This window comes from Lepisosteus platostomus, chromosome 11 (assembly GCF_059453375.1).
Source record: "Lepisosteus platostomus isolate fLepPlt1 chromosome 11, fLepPlt1.hap1, whole genome shotgun sequence".
Lineage (NCBI taxonomy): Eukaryota > Metazoa > Chordata > Actinopteri > Semionotiformes > Lepisosteidae > Lepisosteus > Lepisosteus platostomus.
The window spans coordinates 47,343,787-47,367,382 of NC_142621.1; the positions used below are offsets into that span (position 1 = coordinate 47,343,787).

Genomic DNA, 23,596 nt, shown 5'->3' on the forward strand with positions numbered 1-23,596 from the left:
CGTTTTTTAAACCTCCCCACCTTACATGGGCCTGTGCTGCATGTGTCTATATTCAAATCAATACAACAAATTGAGTTTGAATTCATTGCAAAGGCCTGTTTTGCTAAAGATATGAAAGAGGTGGTGCGCACTTGTTCTGTATTCAGGAGAGCGCCGTGAAGCCACACTGTTAACAAGTTTATTGAAATGTCCAACTGTTCTTGACAGGTTAAAATAAGAGCTGTTTGCATTCCCCCAGTTTAGTTGTTAGGAATTTCAGCCGGGTGTTGTATTCTTACGTCAAAGAAATAAACCTTATAAATGAATGACCGTTTCTGTGTCTTCTGATAAATCAAAATGTTTCAGAAAAGGGCAAAGTATGGTGGAAACAATTCAAACGCAACTCTCCAAGAAACATTTTTCAGAACAACTTTGCTTATTTTTAATTTGTTCATACAAAGAAGGGGAGTGACTGGCCTTTCCGTCTTACTCGGTACACACTTAGAAACAACAAATAAATTACACTCAAAGATACATGTACAGTATATTAAGTACATAAAGAAGGAGACCTTTTTGATAGTGATATGACAGGGACACCAACCAAGGAGAAAGAAGCCGACTACACTTTAATTACGTACCTCTCATCCACCAAAGGGTCAACACAGCCTCATTTGCTCCAGGGTGGGAAGGGTGTCTTTTTAACCCCCTCTAAAACTGACACTGAAAAACACAGTTGTAGCGTGCTGTTTGGAGCAACCCTAAGACAAATCTCCTAGTCGTTGTACTGAGCTTGCAGTGTAACACTGACAGTATTGTCCGCATCAACGTTTCCATTTCTGTCTGATTCGTTTCTAACACAGCTGTCACGAGGCCCCTCAGGACCACCCTGCGGGTTGTCTTCCGTGTCAGAGTTCTTTTCCTCCAGCAGGAGGTTCCTCACTCTGGCACTGCAGTCTCAGATGGGCCCTAGACCTGCTCGGGGTACAATCCCGAGCGCCTTCTGGTCCCGTCGACGCCCTCGTTATTGCACACACAGTCACAAAAGGTCCGACCAGCAAGGGTCGGTCAGTAACAGCGACTCGCTGCGAGTGGAGGCAGCGGGTCTGAAAGGCTGGCGCCCCCTGGTGGGGGCAGGATTTCAAAGAGAGAAGAGCGTTGTGGCAGCACACCTGACAAACACAGCTGAAGGAGAATTAAAATAAACCGTAAGTAACAACAACAAAATAGAAGTTCTGTTTTCATAAATGCTGCACAGGCTTAGGGAAAAATATATATAGTGCATTCCACGTGTTAGTTATTTTGCAGATTCCCATGGCGATGGCTCTGTCACCAGAAACTACCTACTGTATGTACAACTATGGCACATTGTTTAGAATAAGACTTCATGTAAACAAATTAGCTTTTCTTCTTAACATACACAAATCTACAAACAGTAAAATAGAATTCTCATTTTTGTTTTCGTAAAAAATACACCTCCCAAGTGAACCTAACAAAAAAGGACACATTTAACAATAATTGAATCATTCAAGTTATAACTTCTTAAAACAAAATAGTACCCCCAATCTTTTGTTTTAGTTTTAAAAACGAGGCTTAAGTTGTAGATGGTTATAAAAGCCTGGAGTTTATTTCCCATACCGGTGTCTCAAGTATGTACAATGTGAAGTTCTTTATCCTAGGTTTAAAAAAAAATTAAAAATCAATCTTTCTGATCACGTCTTACTTGATGCTCTATAAAGACAGAAAATAGCTCCTCAGCGGTAGAGTAAATTAAACGTGAGAACTGTGTTAAAACGCTGTCACGGAGGAAAATAGCTAGACGTGAGACGCTCATCTGTGCTGTGAGCAGCGAGGCAGTGAGAAAGGAATTAAGCACAGGGACAGCGAGCTGCTGTATCTCCTCATCAGCCCTGCTATTGTGCTGGGTCTCCAAAACACAGGCACATAACAGCAGCAAGGGCAGGCCTTCGTGTGAATTGCACATACCTGTTTTTTGAGAACACAGAAGCCCAAAGGAACGTGAGTGTCTTCAAAAGTTCAAGCTCGCACCCTTTAGCTTCATGCTCGGGTCCAGTGGTTATAAAACTCCTATAATTTTTTTAAAAACATTTTTGACCTCCTCCTCCTGCCCTAGCTGCGGCGTGACCATCCCCAAAGTGAGACTGGTCCACAGCCGAAGTCTCCCAGCCTCCCTCTCCACGCAGCTGCAGAAGCTCACAGTGGAGCAGGAAGGGAAAAGTCTCAGCAAAGGACGCAAACTCAGGGAAACTGCAGGGTTACGACACCTGGTTAAAAGACACAGCTGGAGCAAAGTCTGTAAATCTCCTCCACCGGAGGCGGCCGTCTTCTGTTCGTGTCTGTTTCTCTACTGCACCCCTCTTGGCAGTCAAAGGGCGGAGAACGATGCCGGCGTTTGATGTTGAGCTGAGCACAGTGACTCAGTGAAAGACTGGGTCTGATAACGGTGGTGGTTTTGTAAAGGCATCAAAACACTGGGTTTTAGGGCTTTGTGCTGCCACTTTGATCTGGCTGGGACAGGAGAGATGTCATCAGTGGTCCCTCGTTTTTGTGATGTTTATTTTCCAGACTCTGGGCCTCTCACAGTGCCTAGATATTCACTGTTATTGCACCCCGCTGGGAGTTCTGTGCTCTTTGCTTCCAGAACCTGCTATTTGCCTATTGTCCTTTTATTCAGGGAAGACACTCAGTTTCAGCACGCAGTGGAAATTAGCTTAACATGCCCCGATAAAGGCAAAGAGAAGGCTGGTGGCAACAGCTGCAGGGAGCCACAAAGCGATTATTCTTTCACATGAAAGAAAACCAGGGATTTAACCTTCATTCAGGTAAATGTCAACCATTTAAGGAGGAGAATGGAAGTTCAAAGCTAACAGTGCAAAGAAGAAAAAACAGTGTGCTGACATTCACAATTTCCACCCTCCTTAAAATTGGACATTTTTATTCATCTTGGCTGATGTTTTCTTAGTGTTATCATTTGCCTGCTCCTCTCCACTGTCTGGATTCAGGCTGGTTTATTTTATTTCATCTTCTTTCTGCTGGGAATTTCCTCAGAGAGAACAAGTGAACAGCCAGCCCCCACCCTGACGCCCTCCCCAGTCGCTCGATTGTGCAGGCCAGATCCCCAAGGAAGAATTGGCACGATCAGTTCCTCTGCCAGAAAAAAAAGTTCTTACGGAATCAGTTCAGATGTGAAGAAAAAATGAGGTTACATGGATTGTTTCAAGTAGAATTGCAGAAAAGAAAGCCTCAGGAGAAAGCTGCAGCAAAAGAGATGTGATACTCTCCGATATCTCCGCCCCACTGCCAAACCAGGCTGTTCAATACTGATTCTCAAGCTGATCTTTGCAGAACTCTACTCTTGCAAATATCCTGGTTTTATAAGGCCATGTCTTTACCCTTAACACAAGTAAGACCATAGCCATTGCTCCTGCAACATGCTGTGAACGTCTGTAAGTGAGACAAACAGCTCAGCACTGAGGACGATCTCCTGCCCACTGCTCCACATCAGAGACCCACACAGGGACCTGCAGTCCTCTGAGGTTTTAAAGTTTGGAAGCAGACAAACAACTTTTGAAATCTGGCCCTCGATGGGCTCGGATTGTTTCTTCTTTCGTCCAGCTTATATCGTGTGTGATAGCAGAGCTGCTGGGCAACAAGGAGATGTACTGGTCAGTAACACTGTCTCCCTGTTTCTGGCTCCTGGGTTTGACTCCAGTGTGCAGTGCCAATTGTTGTGGTACCTGCATATCCTTCTTGTGTTTGTCAGATGCTGTAGCTAAATAAACCACTGGGCGCCATTGACTGACTTAATATTGCCGTTTTGTGATTCAGTCAGACTGATTTTAACTGGCAGACAGTGGCACAGGAGAGACTCTGATAGAGCTTGCAAGCTCTGGTTGTCTGAAGAATCTGCAGAACAAAATCTCTTTTCAAACTGTGGCATGTTTCCAGCGTAATGCCTCTGAAAATGAGCTTGTTGCTACAGCAGTATGAGAAACAGAGGGACGTAAGCACAACTCTCCAATCTCTATTTTCTAAAATGTGTAGGAATTAAGATTGTGACAAAACCCCGAAACAAAGCAGGCATCTTCATTAGCTTAATTAGCTGTTCCAGCTTTACTCTAACATACACAAGATTCCCATAATTTCTTACATGGAATTCCCAGCGACATGAGTGAAAACAAGGCAGATGTCACGCCTGGCAGAGGATCTTCAAAGTAACATTTGCGTGTGAGTAGGTGCTGCTCCACGTCAATGGACCCATTTCAGAAACAAAAGCAAAAGGGAAAAATGGAATGTCTTGTTTGGTTTTCCATGCAAAACGGCAGATTGTATTGCCATATTAGTGCTGGCATGGCTCTCTGGGCTCTGCTAGGTTCCTTACAGGGCTGAGTCAGGGAATGGTGCAGCAGACAATGCAAGGGGCACAGGGTCTGGTAAATAGATTCTGTAGCTCTAAGTGCCCTAGGAGTTCTGCAAACATTCCTGGGTATTGCCAAGGATTAGAGAAGAAGAGAAACGCACAACTGGTCCCATCGGACACTAAATGATCTGCCAGATAAGAGACATGCTGCAGGGTCAGACTTGGGGAGGTGGGGAGCTATGCTGAGGATCAACAGTGCTGGCTTTATCAAAGTGACAAGACTGGGCTGCTTTAAAACAGGCAGTGATCTGGCAGCAGAGTTATTGCACTGATCTCCAGGAAACAAAAGGATTCACACAATCCTCTCTCTCTCTCTCCCGCTGTTTTTCAATTGAGTGACGAGAGATTCTGAATTGCAGAATGGTGTGAGCCTTCTGGAACTCACCCAGAAAAACGGGAAAATATGTTTAATACTGTACAATAAAATACTGTAGTATAGTAATACAGAATTTTGATCTGTGCATCACTGTAAAATCAAGATACTCCCTTGACTGATGACTGACTACAATGTTACAATGAAATAATGCTGGACACACAAGGAGGAGAGACCTTTTGGGACAAATTTGTTGCCAGTGTTCCTCATAGCCCTTCGTTTCTGCACTGTGCCGAACACATTCGAAATGTCCTTCAGAAAGCAATACACACTCTATTGTAATTAGAGTCCTTCAGTACTGATTTTTTCCTGTTTGATGTGACGGTACTTAAACATTAGGTTTTCACTCTAAAGATGTGAATTTCAATGCTGTTTGACTGCAGGAAAAAGTCAGTTGTCTTCATTTATTAAGTTCATACAGACTATTTTTTAGACCAAGGTGATCTTTCTTACGGTTGCTGATGTGTTCACATAAGCTGTAAGTAACATCAGGTTCTCTTCCATTTGCATTTCTCAGCGCCTTTGGCATTTATATGAAATGAGTCTGCATAAAAAACACTGTTTGCCGCCTACAAGACCTCTGCTTTGGAACGATGCACAGTTTCAAACGTTACTCCAAGCCTGAGACACGGTCACTCTGAGGGCAAGAAGAAAAGCGTCTCCTTATCGCTGTGCCAGGACAGTAACAGTCTTTCTGCGATTTACAAAAAAAGTGTAAAAAAGGTAAAATTTCTTCTTTAAAAACGAGCCTTTTAAAAACTTTTGTTTTGCGTTTGTTGTTGTCCCCCCTGAAAATGAATCCATGACCACACCTTCCCTGAGCAAAATAAGTCAAGTCCTGCCTATTCTTGGAGCGTTTCTAGGTACCCAACGTGTTAGACGATAAGATTTTGAGGATAAGTTCAATTTTTGTTGTGAAATCTGAGGCTCCCGTTCCAGTGTGTAAAATATCCGATGACAAGACCAGTGTGATGGCAGGGTCTCTGTGCCTGTGACGCGGACGCTAGCTGGGCAGAAGCTGTATGGATGGGAACACTTGGTAAGGTAGCGCAGGAGCAGAACCGAAAGCACGGAGCAAACAGCTTTTCTCCCTGACTGCCGGAGAAGCAAGCCCAGAAAAACGTCAGGAAAACAGAACCTGCGGGAAACTTGGTGTGTGGGGGTGGAGGAGGGGGTGGGAGGCCTTTGCTTTGCGGCTACATTTCAACTAGCACCAGTTTATGCGATGCAGGCTTAGGTATTTCAGAAACATCTACTCAGACACGTGACTCACAACAACAGCAACAACAACATCGATGACAGAAACCGTAGAAGGAATCTCCAGGTTCAAAGGTGTGCTGGGACAGGGGGTTGTCACTGTGGCTTCCTGTGTATCACAGAATATATTGCTACTAAATCTGGTTTTACTGTACTTTGAAAACTATCATCTTTTTTTTTCTCACAAAGTGCTATTTAAAATGCACGGATGGCTTTCCCCCAGTACCTGTGTAGTATTTTAATGCATGAGTTCAGGCTCGGTGCTCCTAATTGTCCCCCTCCCCCCACCACCATCTCCTTTCACTTCTTTTCCTGCACATCACTCAGGTTTGTTGACACTTCATTCCAGAAAGGAGATGCTATCTTCCTGCTTCCATTTAATACCCATTATCCTGACTCCCCACGTCAGTTTGCACTGAGTCCTCGGCCCTCCTCTGCAAAATAACATCTTCATCCGGAGCTTCTTGTTGTTATTGTTTTATTCCTTTTTTTCGTTTGCTGATATTCTCAGCCGAGTCTTCCCGTGCTTTCATACAGGTGTCGTCCTTCTGTTAATCCCGTCCTTGTCCTTCGGGAAGCAGTTGTGCACCTGCAGGAAGCCGGAGTCCTGCTCCGGGCTGTAGGAGGCTCCGGTGCTGGATTTCGATTGATCCCTGGTCAGAGTGTACATGGAGATGTCGCCCATGGGGACGGAGCCAACCATCTTCAGGCCCACGGGGGAGGTCTCTCTGGACGGGGAGGGCTCGGTGGACCGCGAGCTGGACCGCGAGCTCCTCCGGCGATACCTGTAACTGGGCATCCTCGAGTACGGGGAAGAGGAGGAGGTAGTCTTGATGAACTCCCGGCGGGTCTTGAACCTCATCTCCTTGTTCTTCTCGATGTAGATGTTGACCGCCAGCACGCCGATGGCCTCGGCCACGATGAAGGACAGGGCCCCGAAGTAGAAGGACCAGCCGTAGTTGTACTGGTTCTTCTTGTCCTCATCCTTCTTGTCGCTGGGGTCTCCCGCGTTGCTGGAGATGTAGACGATGATGCCAATGATGTTGCTCAGACCTGTTGGGCACAGAGAGAAACGGGAAGGAGGGAAACGGTCTGTAGCTGAATGGAGTTTCTGAAGCATGAGATAAGGAGGCATTTGCCCTTTCCTGGGGCGTCTCCTACAATGTCTGCTGCTGCCTTCCTCTCATGCTCATAGCCGAACAGCTTCCTTGGCTGAGTCAGCAAGAACGCTCTGTCTCTGTCTTGGGGAACCACGGGGTTTTCGTACCAGATGGGGTCTTGATGACTTCATCGCATCTATGATTTGACTAATTGGCAGAGAGCTACCACACTGCCTTTATCTTTAGCCCTTGAGGACGTTCCTCTTCCTGTGAAACCAGCAGGATGGCCCCTGCAGGATCAGGGCAGACAGTCTCTTTCTCAACATTTTTTTGTACCTGGGTCCAGCTCCCTATGGTATGTTCCACCTAAGCTAAAAGGGTTTTGCATTGCATGAATGCAACGGGATGTTATTACAGGGGCCAGTCAGACTAGCTTCTGGGACAGGTGTCGGTCTGAGGGCCAGGGTTTGGGGAGCACAGGCTGGTTTGAGTTTGTGGTTTTGCAGGGCCAAAGAGAACACATTAGGAACTCACTTGTCTTACTTTTCTTACACAGAGAGGGGGCTGGAGTTCCTCAGCCCTGCTGTTTAGGTTCTGCTGTACTGTCTCATTCGCAGCCGAACAGTGTTCTTGGGGATAAGCTTATCACTTTGCACCCTGTTACTAATGTGGTGACGCTGCTGTTTGCTTTATCTGGAGGATGTCAGCCTGCTGAACTCCTCACAAGCAGCACCCACAGACCCAGCTGGTCTTCATTTGGAATGTTCTTGCTCCTCAGCAATGTACAAGCATTCAGCTCTTGGCTATGTGTCTCCATGGTGATTATTAATTTCCATATGAGGCTCCTTTGTTTCTTTGGTAAAATAACTTTGAAGTGCGGAGTCAGCTTCTGTTAACTTATGTACCCTGAGAGATTCTTAAACCCATATTTCCTGCCTACCAGAAGAATGGATGCTTAGAAATTATAAAGCAAAAGCATTTCAAAATTCCACCTATTTACTGTACTCACAGAAAAGCACTTTATAGCTTGGACTTTGGACTTTACAGCTTGTCTCTAAATTATAATCACCCATATTCAAATACATCCTCTATAAAACTCTATATTATTAACACAGTTAATAGAAATGTGAAACGCAATCCATTTTTTAATCCCAAAACATGTTCCCTTTTAATACACCACCGTATTGTACAAAGAAACTCCTCAGTAACTACGGATATAATATCTCGTAATAACATTGTCAATTCATGGTTTTTGAGTGCAGTTATCTTACTGTCTGACTGCTGCCTCTTTGCTACCAGCAGACAAATGTGCACTTAAGTGGCTGAGGGCTTTATGCTGCTCCTTACCTGCTGCTACAAACAGGATGCCAGCGCTGAGAATGATGTTGTTCTTGTTGCTGTAGATTCTCCCAGCTCCCACACACAATCCCCCGAGCAGCAGCAGGATGGTGCTGAGGATGGGAAATATACTGGAGGCACGAACTATACCTGCAGATCACAGAAGCTGTAGTGCATGTGGTTGGGAAAAGGAAGTCATATTCACATACAGGAGCTGCTTTTCCGTGTGGACTAACTGCCAGAGAAAACTGCCCACTCCAGCGTAATTGGATTAAGCAACTGGACAGTTGTTTCCGTTGTGACCATGGCCTTGGCTCAGGCATGCCTCGTAGGGCAGGGGAATATTCCCTGAGCACAAGGAGTCCCACTGAGACTGGCTTTGTGTGTAAGTCACTGTCAATCACTTGGGTTCTTATGGCTGAAGGACTGATTTCACTCACACGCAGGTTTCTGCACTGTGCTGCAGTCGCCTGTGAAGGCGCTTTGTTCAGCAGCTCGTAGTTTTGTTCCAGTACGTCGGTGAGCGACGTCTCAAGTGATTTCTAAGTATCCCTTTACTGCAAAATCCTCACCATTCAACTATTCTCTCTGAAAAAGTCTGTTTTCTAATTAAAGGGTCTGGTGTTCCAAGAATGAAAAATGGCAGAGAAAGTAAAAAGCTATAATTTTCTCAATCAGACTCCCTATATGCTACAGAAAATATTCACCCTCTATACCCCCCCAGTTTAAATATTGCATTATTATTGCACTGATCACAAATGCAAGTTACAAGCATTTTATGTAGCTTACAGAATGTCCTTGAGATTGAACATGCCTGAGAACTACAGGACTGTAAATCAGAAATAAAAGCAGCATGAGACAGAAACGGGCATGCACACACTGAAGAAGCAGGGTACATACGGAGAAGATATTCAGAGCTGTCAGTGTCGTAGTCGTTGTCCTCTGGAAAGTGATTGATTCGGTAACAGCTTCCTCTGTTTAGGCCTAAAAAAGAGCAGTAGCCGGGAATAAATCCGAGATGGGAATGGGAGAAATTTCCCCATTCCCTATGCAACCGTCAAAATTCATTGTGGGATTTTTGAAGTCTCCCCCTTTTCCTCTGGGCCCTGAGCATCAGCGGCTCCATTTAGCACCCAAAGAGTATCGAGTATTTGGTCTGACAACATTTTCTGAGTGGGATTGGGCCTGCGTCAGCCCAGACCAGGGGGCCGTATGCAGGTCTCTCTGTCTGCAGAACACGGGCGGCACTTCCTGAATTCTTGCAATCGCACGTCCATCCCTGCACTCACAGCACCTTTCCTGTAGTCGTGAGGGGAGGATTAATTCAACTCCTTACAGCCTAACCCTTCAACAGGCCCTGCAGTTAGTGCTTCAGGCAACCATCACCAAAAGCACCAGTTAGCTGCTCCCAATTAGGAGCTATTAAAGCTTTTGATAATAACATCCCTGTATTCCCTCCCATGCAACTGTTCATACTGTACACAAATATACATTTTTCTTAAGGTAAATTAAGGAGGCTAAAATAAAAATAAAAAGCAGAAAGAATGACCAAATTCAAAACGTTGTGTTCCGTTTCTGAAAGACGGTGCTAAATTAGTCCAGAATCTCCTTAAACTAGTCAGTAATTAACGGCATTTTCAAGTAATTTGCATCTCTAGCCCCTGCTTTAACCTTAACCCTAATTAGCCATTCTCTAATGAACCAGAAAAAATTCTAGAATATTGGCATGGTAATTGCTCTGTAATTACTGTCAGACACTGGCTTGTTTAATTTAATGTGACCAATCCCCCATATGCTCAGGGATTTATTTTTAAACACCCCAAAATGCCTCATTCACTATTTTCTTTGAAACAAGAAGTGACGAATCACATTAGTAACAAAAATGCTAATCAGGTTTAAAATACTCACCGTTTCGTTTCACTAAGGATGCATTATGAATTATAAATGCTGACAATATATATATAGAGAGAGATTATCTATGTACAATATGTAAAGGTCAGCTAACAGGAATCCAAACGTTCAAACTATGACATCATATACACTGAAAGCAAGAATGCATATGTCAGATTAGACCTTCTCTTGATTTCTTCTTATTTTGAATTAAGGTGATGTTTTTGTATTGACAGGTTGGTTATGATAAACAGGGGCTCTGAATTGCAGGGCTGACATCTACATGTGCTCCTCTGCGATGGGGTTGCGCAAAATGCCATCTGCCACCCGCCTTTTCAGCTCGAAGTGCGATTCCTCTCCAGCACCGAAGCCCAGGCTGGATAAGTAGTAAGTTATTATATAAGTAGTAGTAATGTATCTTCCAGCTGTCTGCTCTCCGTGTGTTCATCACAGTCCAGACACAGACATGACGCAAGACCGCAAAGACAATCCCAGGAAGGGCAAAAGCTTGACTGGTATTGAAAGAGGGATAACGATACCCAAGAATTACTGGAGCTGTGTTTGAGGTGGGAGGGAGGTGCAGGACGAGGGGACTGGAGCCCCCTGCAGAGTGTGGAGTTACCAGGGGGCAGCTGCAGAGGTGAAGGTGGGGTGGAGGAAGGATGTGTGAGTTGAAATACAGAAAGAGAATGATTTGTGTGCGATGTACTGTAGAGCTTTAAAAATTCACGCTGGGAACGATTATGATTTAGAACAGCCGGAACAAATGTGGCGAAGACCTTCCATTGAAAAAATACACCAGCAACATGCTTCAAAAACGTTTCCCAGTCCCTTTTGCTCCCAATCACTTGTGTATTCATTTCTGAAAAGCCAGCACCAGTGCACCATTAAACATTTAGAAATTCATCAGGGATCCAAACTGTTGTGTTGTTAGCATTTTATTTAACTTATATCTGTAAAAACACTACTTAGCAATGTTCTTGTGTATTTGAGAGCATACTAGCAATTAATTACCCACAATGCTTGGCAATTGACCAGTTTGCAAATGGCCATTTTAAATGTTACAGCCCCAGCGCCCATGAGCCGATCTCAGAAGTGGCACAACAGAATCAGATTTCCATCTGTGTACCTACAGAACGTCACGCCTTTTTAACATTTCCGTTTTCCGTTAAAAGAAGGAAGATTGCCGTCTTCCAGGCTACCAAACTGAAACTCAGAGCCGAACCTGGTCCATAGAGCTAACCCACTGAAATGTTCAGCGTGTTGTTCTGCAGTTCTCACACCGCATTTCCCTCCCCTCTCTGCACTAATTATGACCACTACGGTCCAATTTCCTGGGCGCGGCGGAGAGCTAACCTCTGTTTTCTCACCGGAAGCTAGCCTTCGAGTGTTTATCTGTGCACAGCCAGCGGCAGACATGGCCGTGGCGTGATTACATAATGTGTGAGACACCTCCACGGGCTCGGCCTGTGAATGAGCAGGCCAGGCCCTGGCAGCAGCAGCCTGGCTGCCGTGTGAAAACGTGCGCACTCTGATTTAATTCTCCTCCCAACCAGGTCCTTCTCTTCTGCTTTCATGTGCACAAGCGTTTACACATTAATTAACTTCGTGTTCAGCGCAGCCTGGCAGACACAAAAAAGCTTGCTTCATAGGTAATCTGAATCAGAGCCTTTCCTCTGCAAAGACTAATTCACCATATGCTCTAATGCTAAATAATTGATGTGGACAGGGAAGATTGCCTTACAAGGCTGTCCGAATGTTCCAATCAGCACATACAAGGTGAAATAACTGCCCTGCATTACTAAGGTGCCCGTCTGTATCATAACATTCAGAATGGAGTGATAACAAGAATGAGAATAATAAAATGAAGAACCGCAACAGTGCTGCTGCTGCTGATGGTGACGTAGTTTCACAAGGACGAAAAACTGGGACCAATCAGATCCCACAGAAGAGAAATAATAGCTTAAAAAAAAAACAGAAAAAAAGGCAGAAAGGAAAATGTTCCTGAAAGTGTGTTTTATATGAAGAGGAAGAAACAAAACGTTCTGTCGTGCACAGATTGGGACAGTTCGTATTTGCTAATCAACGTCAGTGATCTGCATTCTGGCGTTTTTAGTAAACAAGTGAAATTTGCAGATGATGGCAAAAAGGAGGATCAGTACACACTCTAGGAACTCTCAAGGAAATTCAAAAAGTACATGGTGCTACATGCAGGTAGTAAGAGCAGAGAAACTGAGCTTTGAAGAAATGATGTACGGCAAAGGCTTAGATATTTATGTTGACACAGCTACATTCAGATAATGTAGGAAAGCAATACAAATGCAAAGACAATCCCAGAATATAGAGTTAAAAGCATAGTATGTAAAATAAGGGATGTCATGACCAAACTGTACAGCGCACGGGTAAAACCTCATTCAGAAAATGGTGAAGAGTAGTTTTGATCACCAGGATTCTCAATATTCAAACAATATTCAGTAGTTGAGTCAGATTCCAATGACGAAGAAATGAGCCGGCAGGTAAGGGGTTAGTGCTCCTAAAACTGCAGTGTGAACTAAGGCTGAGGCTGAGGAGGCATCAGGGAGGAGGAATGAGCCAGGGAGCTGCAGAAAGGGTGCAGCTGGGGTGGAGGGAGGGGGGCTGGGGAGTATTTACACACAGGAGAGCCACAGTGTCAGATTCCTCCTGAACATTTGCAGGATCTGGAATCAGCCAGGTATGTTCTTGGATTTGAATGAATGACAGGCCAAAATAACTGAATATTTTACTTTAAAAAGTTTAAAAACGTGTAAAAGTCTTACTTTAGTAAAAAACTAAATATTGTACTTTAGAGCACAGAAGACTATGAGGAGACCAGATTCAAATATTTAACACCCTCGTCCCTGTGGAGCTCTTCAGGATAAACAGTGAAACGAGACCCAGAGGACACACGTGAAAGCTAAGGGGAAATGCATCTCAGACTGAGAACAGGAGGGAAGGTCTGTATGAATATGGAGCAGCCCTGGAACACCCTGGCGACTTTCAAGACACAGCGGGATGACTAACTACCGAGTGGGCTGCATGGGCAAAACGGCTGCCTTTTGTTTCTGGCTTCTCTTGCTGGAATTGAAGCTCAAGACTCAGAACGTGAAGGGAATGTCTCAGATTCTGGTACGGTGTGTCTGTTTTCAACTTCCTATATATTAAAAATATATTCCTTGATACATAGATATAGACGTACATTTAAAATATATATAAACAGTATATGCATAACAGCAAATGTAGACAAAGTTTCCGTGTTTACCACTTTAATATGAACATTCCCAGTGGTCAGAGGTACGGTTCCCAGTTCCTATCCCAGTAATATATTGTATTGCACAAGGGACACAAAAAACCTTCAGATTGTCACTGCCATGCCAGGTCTGGCTCTACAGTATATCCCCACCCTGGGGGTGAAATGAAGAACAACCATCTAGCTGTGACACAATGTTCGTGGCACAGCATGCTTTTAATTGGGTCTATTATCTAATCAGGAACACCAAGTTAATTAGAAAAAAATAGGTCTAAGAAAACAGAGCAGAAGCGTCCCTGTCTAGTCACTCGTTTTAGAAAGAAAGGACATTTGTTCCAGGACAAAGTAAGAGCTTATATATTGAAACTGGATAGTGTTACTCTGAAATAGTTATAAAATAGTTTTAAAATAGTCATTAAAATAGTTTGGCTTTTGGCAAAAATATGTTTTTTTTATAGTTTTAATAGAATAATACATTACAATACTGATCTCAATTAAGCATAAATATTAAAATCTCTTTCTTTGAATTGCTTCAGTGTGCTTCAAGAATGTTCTACATACTGGATTTTTTTTAAAGGACTTTGAATTGCATAATTCTTATTTTTGTGTTTTATACCAGCCCAATGCATGACAGCCAGTGCTGGTTTTCTGCCAGCAGGGCTTGTGCTGCGCGGGGAGTTCGAGGAGGTGCAGACCTGTTCTCTGACCTGTCCAGCTCCCAGAGCCACTCCTTTGACATGCGGTGAGCCCCGCAGAGCCTTATGGGGAATTTAGTGCTGACCGAAGGTGCAACACAGTGACATCAACGCAAGCCCGCAGATGCCTGGTGTGTAGAGGGAGCTGTGCTCTGCTGATCGTGTACCAGTCCCTGGGGAATCTTTGTCACTGCCAGCTAGTTCAAAACCCAGGTTTGAACAGGTAAAGTCTGCACCATTGAACTCTGTTTTCTCAAAGCAAGTGCCTCTACTGGTCAAGAATCATTTTGTAATCTGCAAGATATTCCATATCACGTAGAGAACTGCCATGCTGGTATAAACCACAACAGTCCAAGCAACAGATCTACTGGTGTACTTGTAGACTTTACATGTAGTTACCTAATTGCTACATTTCTTTCTGCTTTCATGGTGTGAAACTCTATGCAATGATTAAGAAAATGGCTGATCTTAATGCTTAACAGAAAGCAGGAAAGCCTGTATTGTGGTCCCTAGTGGTATATTTCCTTAACATACTTTAATAAACTATTACACTGCACAAATTGACTTTGGGTGCCGGTATCTGTAACAGTTTAAAAAGTTTAAGATGAGGCAGTTACGATGTCAGTACTAACTAGGACTCTTGAGAGTGTTCAGAAAGCCCATGGCACATTTAGGGGGCTGGCATTCTGGAGTAGTGGGTTTGTCCTTTGCTTATCACAGCCATGTGGCTCATGTTCTCCATCTTCTCCTTGTACAGGAATGCCTGGGAGCATGTTGGATTCCTTGCAATGATGAGCAGAGTTTCTATAGAGATCACAAGGCTCGTCCTGTTTGACTGACCAGGCAACACAGCAGCCCTTGCTTGACAGGGATAGGGACAAGGTGGGGAAACATTTCATATATTCAGTGTCTCTCATTCTCATAAAAACATCTCAGAGACAACATTTAAGTTAGATTGTGCCTGCAAATCTGGCAGGGAAATTAAACAGATAAAATAGTGCATTCTTTTCATATCTTTGAATAAAAAATGCATTCAGCCTAAAACCGAGACAAAAAATAATTAATAACCAGCACTTGTTTGCTGAACATCTCCAATTCCAGCTCTAGCTGGAACTGCGGTTCATGTAGTCCAGTGTTTCTGTGTTGTTGTTTTATTAATGTCTGTACTTTATCCGTTTTTAGGAGATCAAATGAAAAAGTAGGGTCCTGTCCAGATGATTTACGGTTGGGATATCCAAGCTTTGTAATATGAGAAGTCAGGTGCCTTTTGCACGAGCATCTCACAGTGAAGCAATAAACCTCATCTACCGACATGGCAGCGCATTGGAAAAGGGCTCTGGTCCCTCAGGCCTGTCTGCACAGTGCATTACAGAGCACATCTTCTCCATAGCAACCTGAGGTCTGTTCCAAGAATCAGATTTCCATAATGTCTCCAAGGAAGCCTTTGACATCTTCATTCTTTTTTAATACCAAACCCCAACCTGGTGGGCTGATACCATCAATACATAACACTCAGCTCCGAGCAGGATGGCGTCACTGTTAGAGAGCAGGCAGCAAAGATGCCTCATCGCTAAAACTGATTCATTACTAAAATGTTGAAAACCACCAGGCTGGAGCAGCTGAAGCTTCTAATCCACATGCAAAATCAATGCATCTATTCCTTCAACGGGTTTCCAGAAAAGCATTCGAAGTAAAACTAAAAACTGTCCGTTGCATGGCTCACATTCACAAAATACATTTTAATGGTAAAAGCAACAATCCACACAATAGAGCCAGGCTCTTGGTTTGTTTGCTTGTTTGTTTTTTTCAATGAGTGTTTTACACATCGCTGTGATTATGTGCCGTATGTAGGGATGAGTGTCTATCAGCTGGTGAATCGCTTTTGAAATTTTCATGCCTGTCAGCTCATCCCCTGCTGGGACGCCTGTACTGGTGTATAATACCCTGAAGAGGATCACTTCCTCTGTGAAAACACACATCCCAGCCGTGGGAAGTCTGATTAGCCGGCACCCTTTCAGTGTCATCTGGATTGCAGCTACAGTAGCAGGCATACCGCGTGTGTGGGTGCCCTGTATTTTAAAACTATTTCAAGTACCACGTGCTACAGTACATGAATAAAGAGACTTAAGTAAACTTCTAATTCAGTAGTAGATCAGTTGGGGGGCTGCGTCAGCTTGCATAGGCTGCAAAGGAACAAGTAATAGGTTTATTCCATGCTGAAAAAAAGAAGAAAGAAAACACAATGTTTCGGACGTGGAATTCTAATTCACAGTGTGCGAGTGTGTGAGTGGAATTCTAATTCAGTAGTTCGGTAAGCTCCTAATGAATGTGAGAGAGGGAAGAGCAATGGAGAGGGTATCTGGTGTGACTCACCCAGCTGCACCCCTCCTCCCCCACCACCGCTGGCAAGGAATGAGCGAGGGAGCTGCTCCAGGGGTGGAGACGGGGAATCGGGGGGAGGGGGGGTTTAAGAGAGATATGCGAAGGGAAGATCAGGGTGGAAGACTCATATACGTAGGAGAGTGGAAGTGTGCGAGACTGGGATCTAACCTTCCTCCAAAAATGTCTGTTAGACACTCCGTGAGTGTAACACTGACTCAAATTTGAGTGAGCATTGAAAACTTTGGTTTAGGTCCAAGGTGGCAATAACTACATATCCGCTTGTGTGTATACAAGTGACAGACTCTGCCTCTCTCTTTGTCAGGACAGGTTATTTCAGTAAAGGCACAGTTTCTGGAAGTGAGACTTTCAACTGTAGCCGAATGGAAAACACCAGATTACCTGTCTTTCCCCGGGGAAAAGGGATCTCTTTGTGTGCGTGTGCGCGCACGCTCCCCTTGCTTATGCTTGAGCGTCAGAACTTGGGAACGAGCTGGAAACGGCATTTTTCAGCCAAGAGCCAACTTCATCGCTCAGTGGTTTTCGGAGCTACAGATGGCCGTAAAATGACTGATTGGCAGCTGAATCGTTGCGTCGGCCAATGAGGGCAGAACATCCTTTTGCGAGATCATGTTTGAGATGTGAGTAGCTCTCAGTGTAAAGCTCTCAAAACAAGGTCTGGCACAGAACAGTTTGCTTGTTATCGCTCCTTTTCAGCGCAGAGCGGTGCCGGAAGCTGTAGCCTGCTGGCTAATTAAAGCCTCCCTGCCCTTTCAGCTGCTGCATTTTAATCACAAACCTGTAGAGTGCCAAAGGGAATAGCAAAGCGGCAGTCCCCATTTTTTTTCTTTCCTACTTTTTTTTAACAAACCAAATCACCCTGGATAAATCATTCCTCTGTTGCACAGACCGATTTAAAAAATGGTGCCCTGGCTCCGATTCTTAAGCCCGGCGGCTTCATTGCAAGTCCTTTCACCACACATTAGGGTGCTGAGCGCACACTCTGCTGAGCTTGGTTACACCACCTCCGTCACCTGGTGAAGCACGCGAACGGATCTGCCTGTTGCTGAGGACATGAATATTGTGGTTTCTGATGGTTTTCTGGCTGATATGTATTCTTTATACCGCATAAATCTGCAGTCACTGCTGGTTTGTGCCAGAAACACAATTAACACGATGTGCGGCCAAGCTCACACCTTAACCTTTGCATTGGTCTTGTGCTGAATGTCTAAAAGCAAAACAGCTGGTAACAGACACTTCTACTGCAATGGCTGTTTCTCTTTTCAACTCGAAATCATTTTTATCCATCCTTGAACTAATACATCAACACATCAAGTGTGTCTTGGGCTCCACAGGGGAATGGACGTCCTGACAAGAACTGCTTGCAATGCTCAGATCAGTCGCAAGCATTTTCCTACATTCCAGAGCCCCCTGACCAGCACCTTCACCCGGGTGCATGTCTTCAGCCCTCTGCTGCTCGTTCCAACAAGGCTGAATCAGTGATTCAGTGCCCTCACTTGGGATCAGGCGCCGGAGGGCGGTGTGGTGGCTCACACCCAATCTGTCAGTCTGCCTAGGTCAACGGTCCTGCCCTCGGCTCACTACTCACACATAACATCTTTGCAATTTCCCATGTTAGTTAAAATCCCGAAACAACTTATCTTCACCCCAGTTCCTCGCTGCAGGAGCAGTACGTGCACACTCTTCCTGAGATCACTCCTTCTGAAGGGCGAATCATGTGAGACACGTTTTTTGTCACTTTCATGCGAGGCTTTGGGCTCTTGAGTCATTGACACAAGCTTGATAAAGACTTCATCCAGAACAAGGTACTGGCAACTGGATGACGGAGGCTCCCTAAAGCTCCTCTTCTGTTTTGGGATGTCTCATGTGCTGTAGTGATATTCTTCTTTGTTAGTGTGTTAGGCTATTTTTGTGCCATGTTGTGTAAATCCTCTCATCTGAGTATCCAGACAAATTGCAACAGGTCTGCGAGATTTCCTTTTATCAGCTTGCTTGAGGGCAACGTGAGACATTGGTAACCTTTGTACAAATACTGTGACAGGTCACACTGACTGCAAAAGGACAGATTGAAAGCTCCTGAAACACACAGAGACTGACGAGGACTGAGAGGCATTTCTTAGTTTTGTAGGACACCATATCTCCGCAGTGATACGTAGATGCGGGATAGTCTGTTCAGTGTGAGCTGGTCAAGCCCGTACTGTACAACTTACAGGAATTGTATTAGCGTTGTGCAAGTTAGACACTGTCCGTGTAACCTGTTTGCAATGATGGGATTTACAAGTTGAAGTATTTGGAAGTATTTAGAAAGCCGGGCCTGTTTATCACAACAGAGCGTCTTTGTCCCTTCGGATTGCAAACACGTTTCAGCCTCAGAGACAGTGACCTCCAAGCAGGAGTGCGAGGATGCGCGCTTCATTGTGATGAATGCCCCCGGCACATTCAAGGCAACCTTTTTCAAAACAACAAAAGCGTCTTTCATCAGGCGAAACTCAGACCTTCGCTGCAACCTGCTAGATTGTAAAGCCATTGAGGAATGAAATCCGGAAAAGGTGCGAGACAAATCAGTTTAGTTCTGTCTTATTTTCTGAATGGTGTTTAAATGTAGTTCTCTAGATATAGTTGACTTTCCTTTCAATATACCTAGAATTATTTTACCGCTTTACCAATTCTGTTTTTAACATAGAACACCCTCGTTGTCGACGGATTTTTTATTTTCATGAAGACACACTTGAAGATCGTGTTGGGCCATATTTGTGCTCTGTGGTTCAATCTTCACTGCGTTATAAAAAAAACCAAAGAACCAAATAAAAGCAAGAATATAAAATCTTTAAGTGCTTTAATCATATGCGTTTGCGTTCCATATGAGAACATATGAGACTTACATAACAATAATTCGAAACCTGTAATGCAAATTTGAAATTCACAGAAAAAAACTAACAGAAGAAAGGGAGTTTAATTGTGAATCTCCGATCGTCAGTAAGTCTACCTCGTTCTTGTTTTTTTGAATGAATGACATTCTTACAAATGTCTAGAGAACCTTGCAAAACGAAAAGAACATTTAGGGACTTTTGAAAGCCTCTCAGTATCAAATATCTCGAAAAAAAAGAAAACCCGGTAAAGACTTAAATAATAAAATTGAATAAGCAGTAAGGCGTATTGTCAGTATCTAGGCGAGATGCACTCGCCATAAAAATTAACAGCATTTAAGTGATTTGGTAAATTGAAGAAACACTGCGAGTTGAAAACCCCATGTCCCCATGAAAACCTTGTAGTCTTAGTTGCAATTTGGGGGGCCTCGCTTGGACTTGGGGCTCTACCGAAAGCAATGCTTATTTTCACGCGGAAACGGGGGGGCGTGGAATCGTGAACCATTGTCCATGTGGAGTAAGTTAAAAAAGGAATATGTGAATTAAAATGACTAACAGTTGAAGACCATACGTCGAGAGAAACATTCCAGGAGTGGGGAAAGGACAACCCCGGCTTGTCTAATTCCCCGTCGCCGTGAAACCCGCTGCCGTGTGTTCACGCCGGCGGAATGTTAATGGTTTACAGAAGCGGTTCAGCACCACAGACCGTGGATAGCGGTCTCGCCTGATCGCTGCAGCCTGCCGGTAGCGTGCTCACCGTGTAGGACCTGTGGGCGCAGCACCCATTCCGAGCAACAGAAACTTGCTCTCTCGTACAGGAGACTTTCCGAGGTTGTGAAGGGGGGCATGTTTGTGTTCGCATACTGGTGTAATCGTTTAGATCAGTACCATTCTGAGGACAAAAGAAGGTTCCCCCCACCCCACCTCCACAGGAGGCGAACATAGCAATGTAAGAACTGTTATAAAATGAGAGGAGGCTGTTACGGTAGGACCGCTTTTAGCGGAGGAATACGTCCAATTCGTTCTTGTGAAAAAGACAGGCTATCGAGTTGGAACATGGCCGAGCGGCTTGTTACAGACTCCCACGACCTTTTGTGTACAGCGGTGACTCCGGTTCTCCATTTTAAATGCGCTTTCCCTTAATTTCCCCTGGTCCTATGGATCGCTTTTCACTACTGATCCTGGGGACATCCACGGGCTTGACTTTGCAAGAGCTGAAGCGGAATTTGGAAACGTGCAGCACGTTCCCTCGTAGTCTGCTGGAGATGAAAAGGCTTCGGTTGCGTTACACGGTCAGTGCAGGACGTTGCTTTGAACTCAAGAATGTTACTCTCCTCTGGACTGATTCCAGAGCAGCAGTATCGTTTTTGCACCGTGATGACGAGAACTGCACACAAGACTTACACGGAATCGAAATGACACCTAAACTGGACGTGTAAAAGTCGTATTTTATCAATCGGGGTAGGACGGTTCAGGGTGCTGAATGGGGAATCTGAATAGAGAAGCAGTAACTAATAGGCTTATCGATCTAAATGACTAATTCACCAAAGAATGTCCCTTGCTGTTTAATGTTAGGGGCTCCTGTGACTCAGTGCAGTGAAGCCCCACCCTTGAGGCAAGATCTCGGCAACGTGAAATGATATTCCCATGTATGTTGTTTGTGTTATTTATTGAAAACAATATTCAAAAAATTGTGAACAACAAATAAACTGAATGTTTTTGGAAATGTACCAGTCCTAAGAGTCGGTCTGCTGTGCTTTTTCGTGATCGTTTTTTTAAATATAAGTGACTTCAAAGAGAGTGAGAAGGTTGCAGTAATTGTAAAACAGTGTCTACAAACAAAACGTCGGTATCTCCAATAAAGTGTGATAGATTGTGAGTTACTGAAGAATTATCTTACAGAACAATACACAGTTGTAGGGAAACTACGCCCCGACCCTTACTCTTGTACAAAAAAACAAACACGCGAAGCAGAAGCGAAAACGCAAGAAAAACGAAGACAACAAAAACATCGGAAATCTGTTCAGTGATCTCCTACATAAAATTACTTTTTCTTTCCCAGAACAACAACAAAAAAGCGTTTTCAGACTTGTCTATTTTTATACCTTGCCCATGTTTCCATAGCAATTTCAGAGATGCAGTTGCCAAGCAACAGCATCAAATACAATAAAGAGCTAAATGAAGGCAGACTGTTTATGAAGCGCATGTTACGTCTCCGTTCGTTCGATTCTGATATTTCGTACAACGCGCATTTTTCCACCCCTGGATACTTTTTTTATATATATCAATGATTATTTTAGAAAACGATCTTTTTTTTTCTGTAAAGAAACCTGTGGATAACAGTCTTTTTATTACTCTCTAGTAATAGCCTACACTGTATACAAATATATGAGGAGAAAAAAAAAGGTTAGCAATTATCTTTCAGCTGTAGAACCCCGGGTCAGAAAATAAAACACCTGAAAATGAACTCTTTGTCGTTTCCACACTGAACTCGATAACCTGTGTCTCGCTGTCTGCGCTTCTGTGAAAACGCCAATCCCCCTCCCACCGATATCCTCTCTCAGACAGTTCGATTCCGCTCCTCCCCGGTAACTTTTCCTCTGCCTCCCCACCCTCTACATTCAACTACACGGCTCTGCAGACGACAGCGAGACAGGTTTCACGGCCATCCACGCCCGCTTAAACAACCCCCCCCCCCCCTCTTCTGTACTCTTGAGTGTGTGACTTTGGATTTGTAAGAAAAGAAACCCCACGCTGCCAGAGATACCTTCGATACAGCAGATTCTCCAAAGCCCGGAGTGTGTGAGATCCCCCTTAGTTTTCTTGGGCTGCGACTGAGTTTCGTCCGTGGTGATGTTGGTGGCATTGCATATGTACGCCCTGGAGTACAGCCAGTAGTCCGTGCCGATCGCGATGGTCATCAGACTAAATGCTGCGAATGCCCCCACTGTGGTCAACAGCGTTTGAACCCCGCGATCCCACCAAGCCATGCTGCCTCATAATACTCCGCGCTCCGTGCACACACTGAAGCCAGTCAAGCCGAGAAGCGTCCGTTCATAGTGTCCCCGGGCAGTGTCACGGCTGTTGGGTCTTAGTTCTGTCAAAGCGCATTTCCTGCGAAGTTTCAGCACTTCTCCTTGATGGGTGGCAAACTTGGATGAAAAATCCCGGACAGGAGCGTCGTGCACGGTACGGACCCGGGAACGAAAACCCTGAATACTTTCTCGAAATCTTTTGTTTTTGGTTGGGGAGGTGGGGGATAACAAAACCTTTCAGTAGCTCCCGCTGTCGGAGCCGACCGTCTCTTGCCTGCTTCTTTGCCGCTCGGTCGTCTAGCGCTCCGTCGTCTCCTTTCAGCCGGGAGCCGCTTTCACAAACTCCGACGGTTTGATTCAGAAAGCGCTTCTGAAGCGCTCCTCTGACCCCACCTTCCCCGGGAGTAACCAATGGGAAACAAACATGTAAATACTCGGCTGAGTCGGAATCGGGGAAGAAAAGAGAAATGCATCAGAAATTGGTCAGTAGGAGGAGATGGATTTCAACGTATGGAGAGCCCGAGGAGGAATGCCGTAGAGGTGTGATTGATGGAAGATGTATCAATCTTTGCTCGGCGGAAGCTGAACACGGCTTCTTTTTGCGCCTCCTCTGGAGGCAGCTGGGAGGGATGTGAAGCAGGACAGGGCAGGTGTGGACTCTCCCCTCCCCCGGGTTTCTCAACGACACCACAGCCCCCCCGAAACAACGCCCCAGCCCAATTCCAGCTGTGGGGCAAGGGAGAGTGAGGCTGAGGCTGAGGTTTTTGCAAAATGTCCTGAACCCCTGAAGTAGGTACTGCTGGGCTTGGTGTTTCATAGTGTCACCAGCACACTGCTGCTACACAGGCCTATTACATGGGTGAATCACTGAGGCGCGGGGCATCACCACGCAAACAAACAGAAAAACATTTGACTCATCCATCCACTCTCCATATCCGCTCAGTGCACTCCTGGGC

At 44.7% G+C, this 23,596-nt stretch overlaps 1 protein-coding gene across 2 annotated transcripts; it reads right to left on the bottom strand.

Moving 5' to 3' along the window:
* Positions 1 to 394: 394 nt before the first annotated feature.
* Positions 395 to 23,207, bottom strand: LOC148652885 (voltage-dependent calcium channel gamma-4 subunit-like). Of its 2 annotated transcripts, XR_015925461.1 has the most exons (5): positions 22,373 to 23,207; positions 9,386 to 9,469; positions 8,495 to 8,635; positions 1,963 to 7,100; positions 395 to 1,161 (listed from the first exon to the last, which is right to left on the bottom strand). XR_015925461.1 is itself a non-coding variant. In XM_088600125.1 (4 exons), the coding sequence occupies exons 1-4, from the start codon at positions 22,593 to 22,595 to the stop codon at positions 6,577 to 6,579; spliced, it is 972 nt and encodes a 323-aa protein (XP_088456251.1). In that variant the 5' UTR covers positions 22,596 to 23,207; the 3' UTR covers positions 395 to 6,576. The 2 variants fall into 2 exon arrangements, 1 of the variants encoding a protein (XP_088456251.1); XM_088600125.1 differs by having other exon boundaries at positions 395 to 7,100.
* Between the last annotated feature and the right edge of the window lie 389 nt (positions 23,208 to 23,596).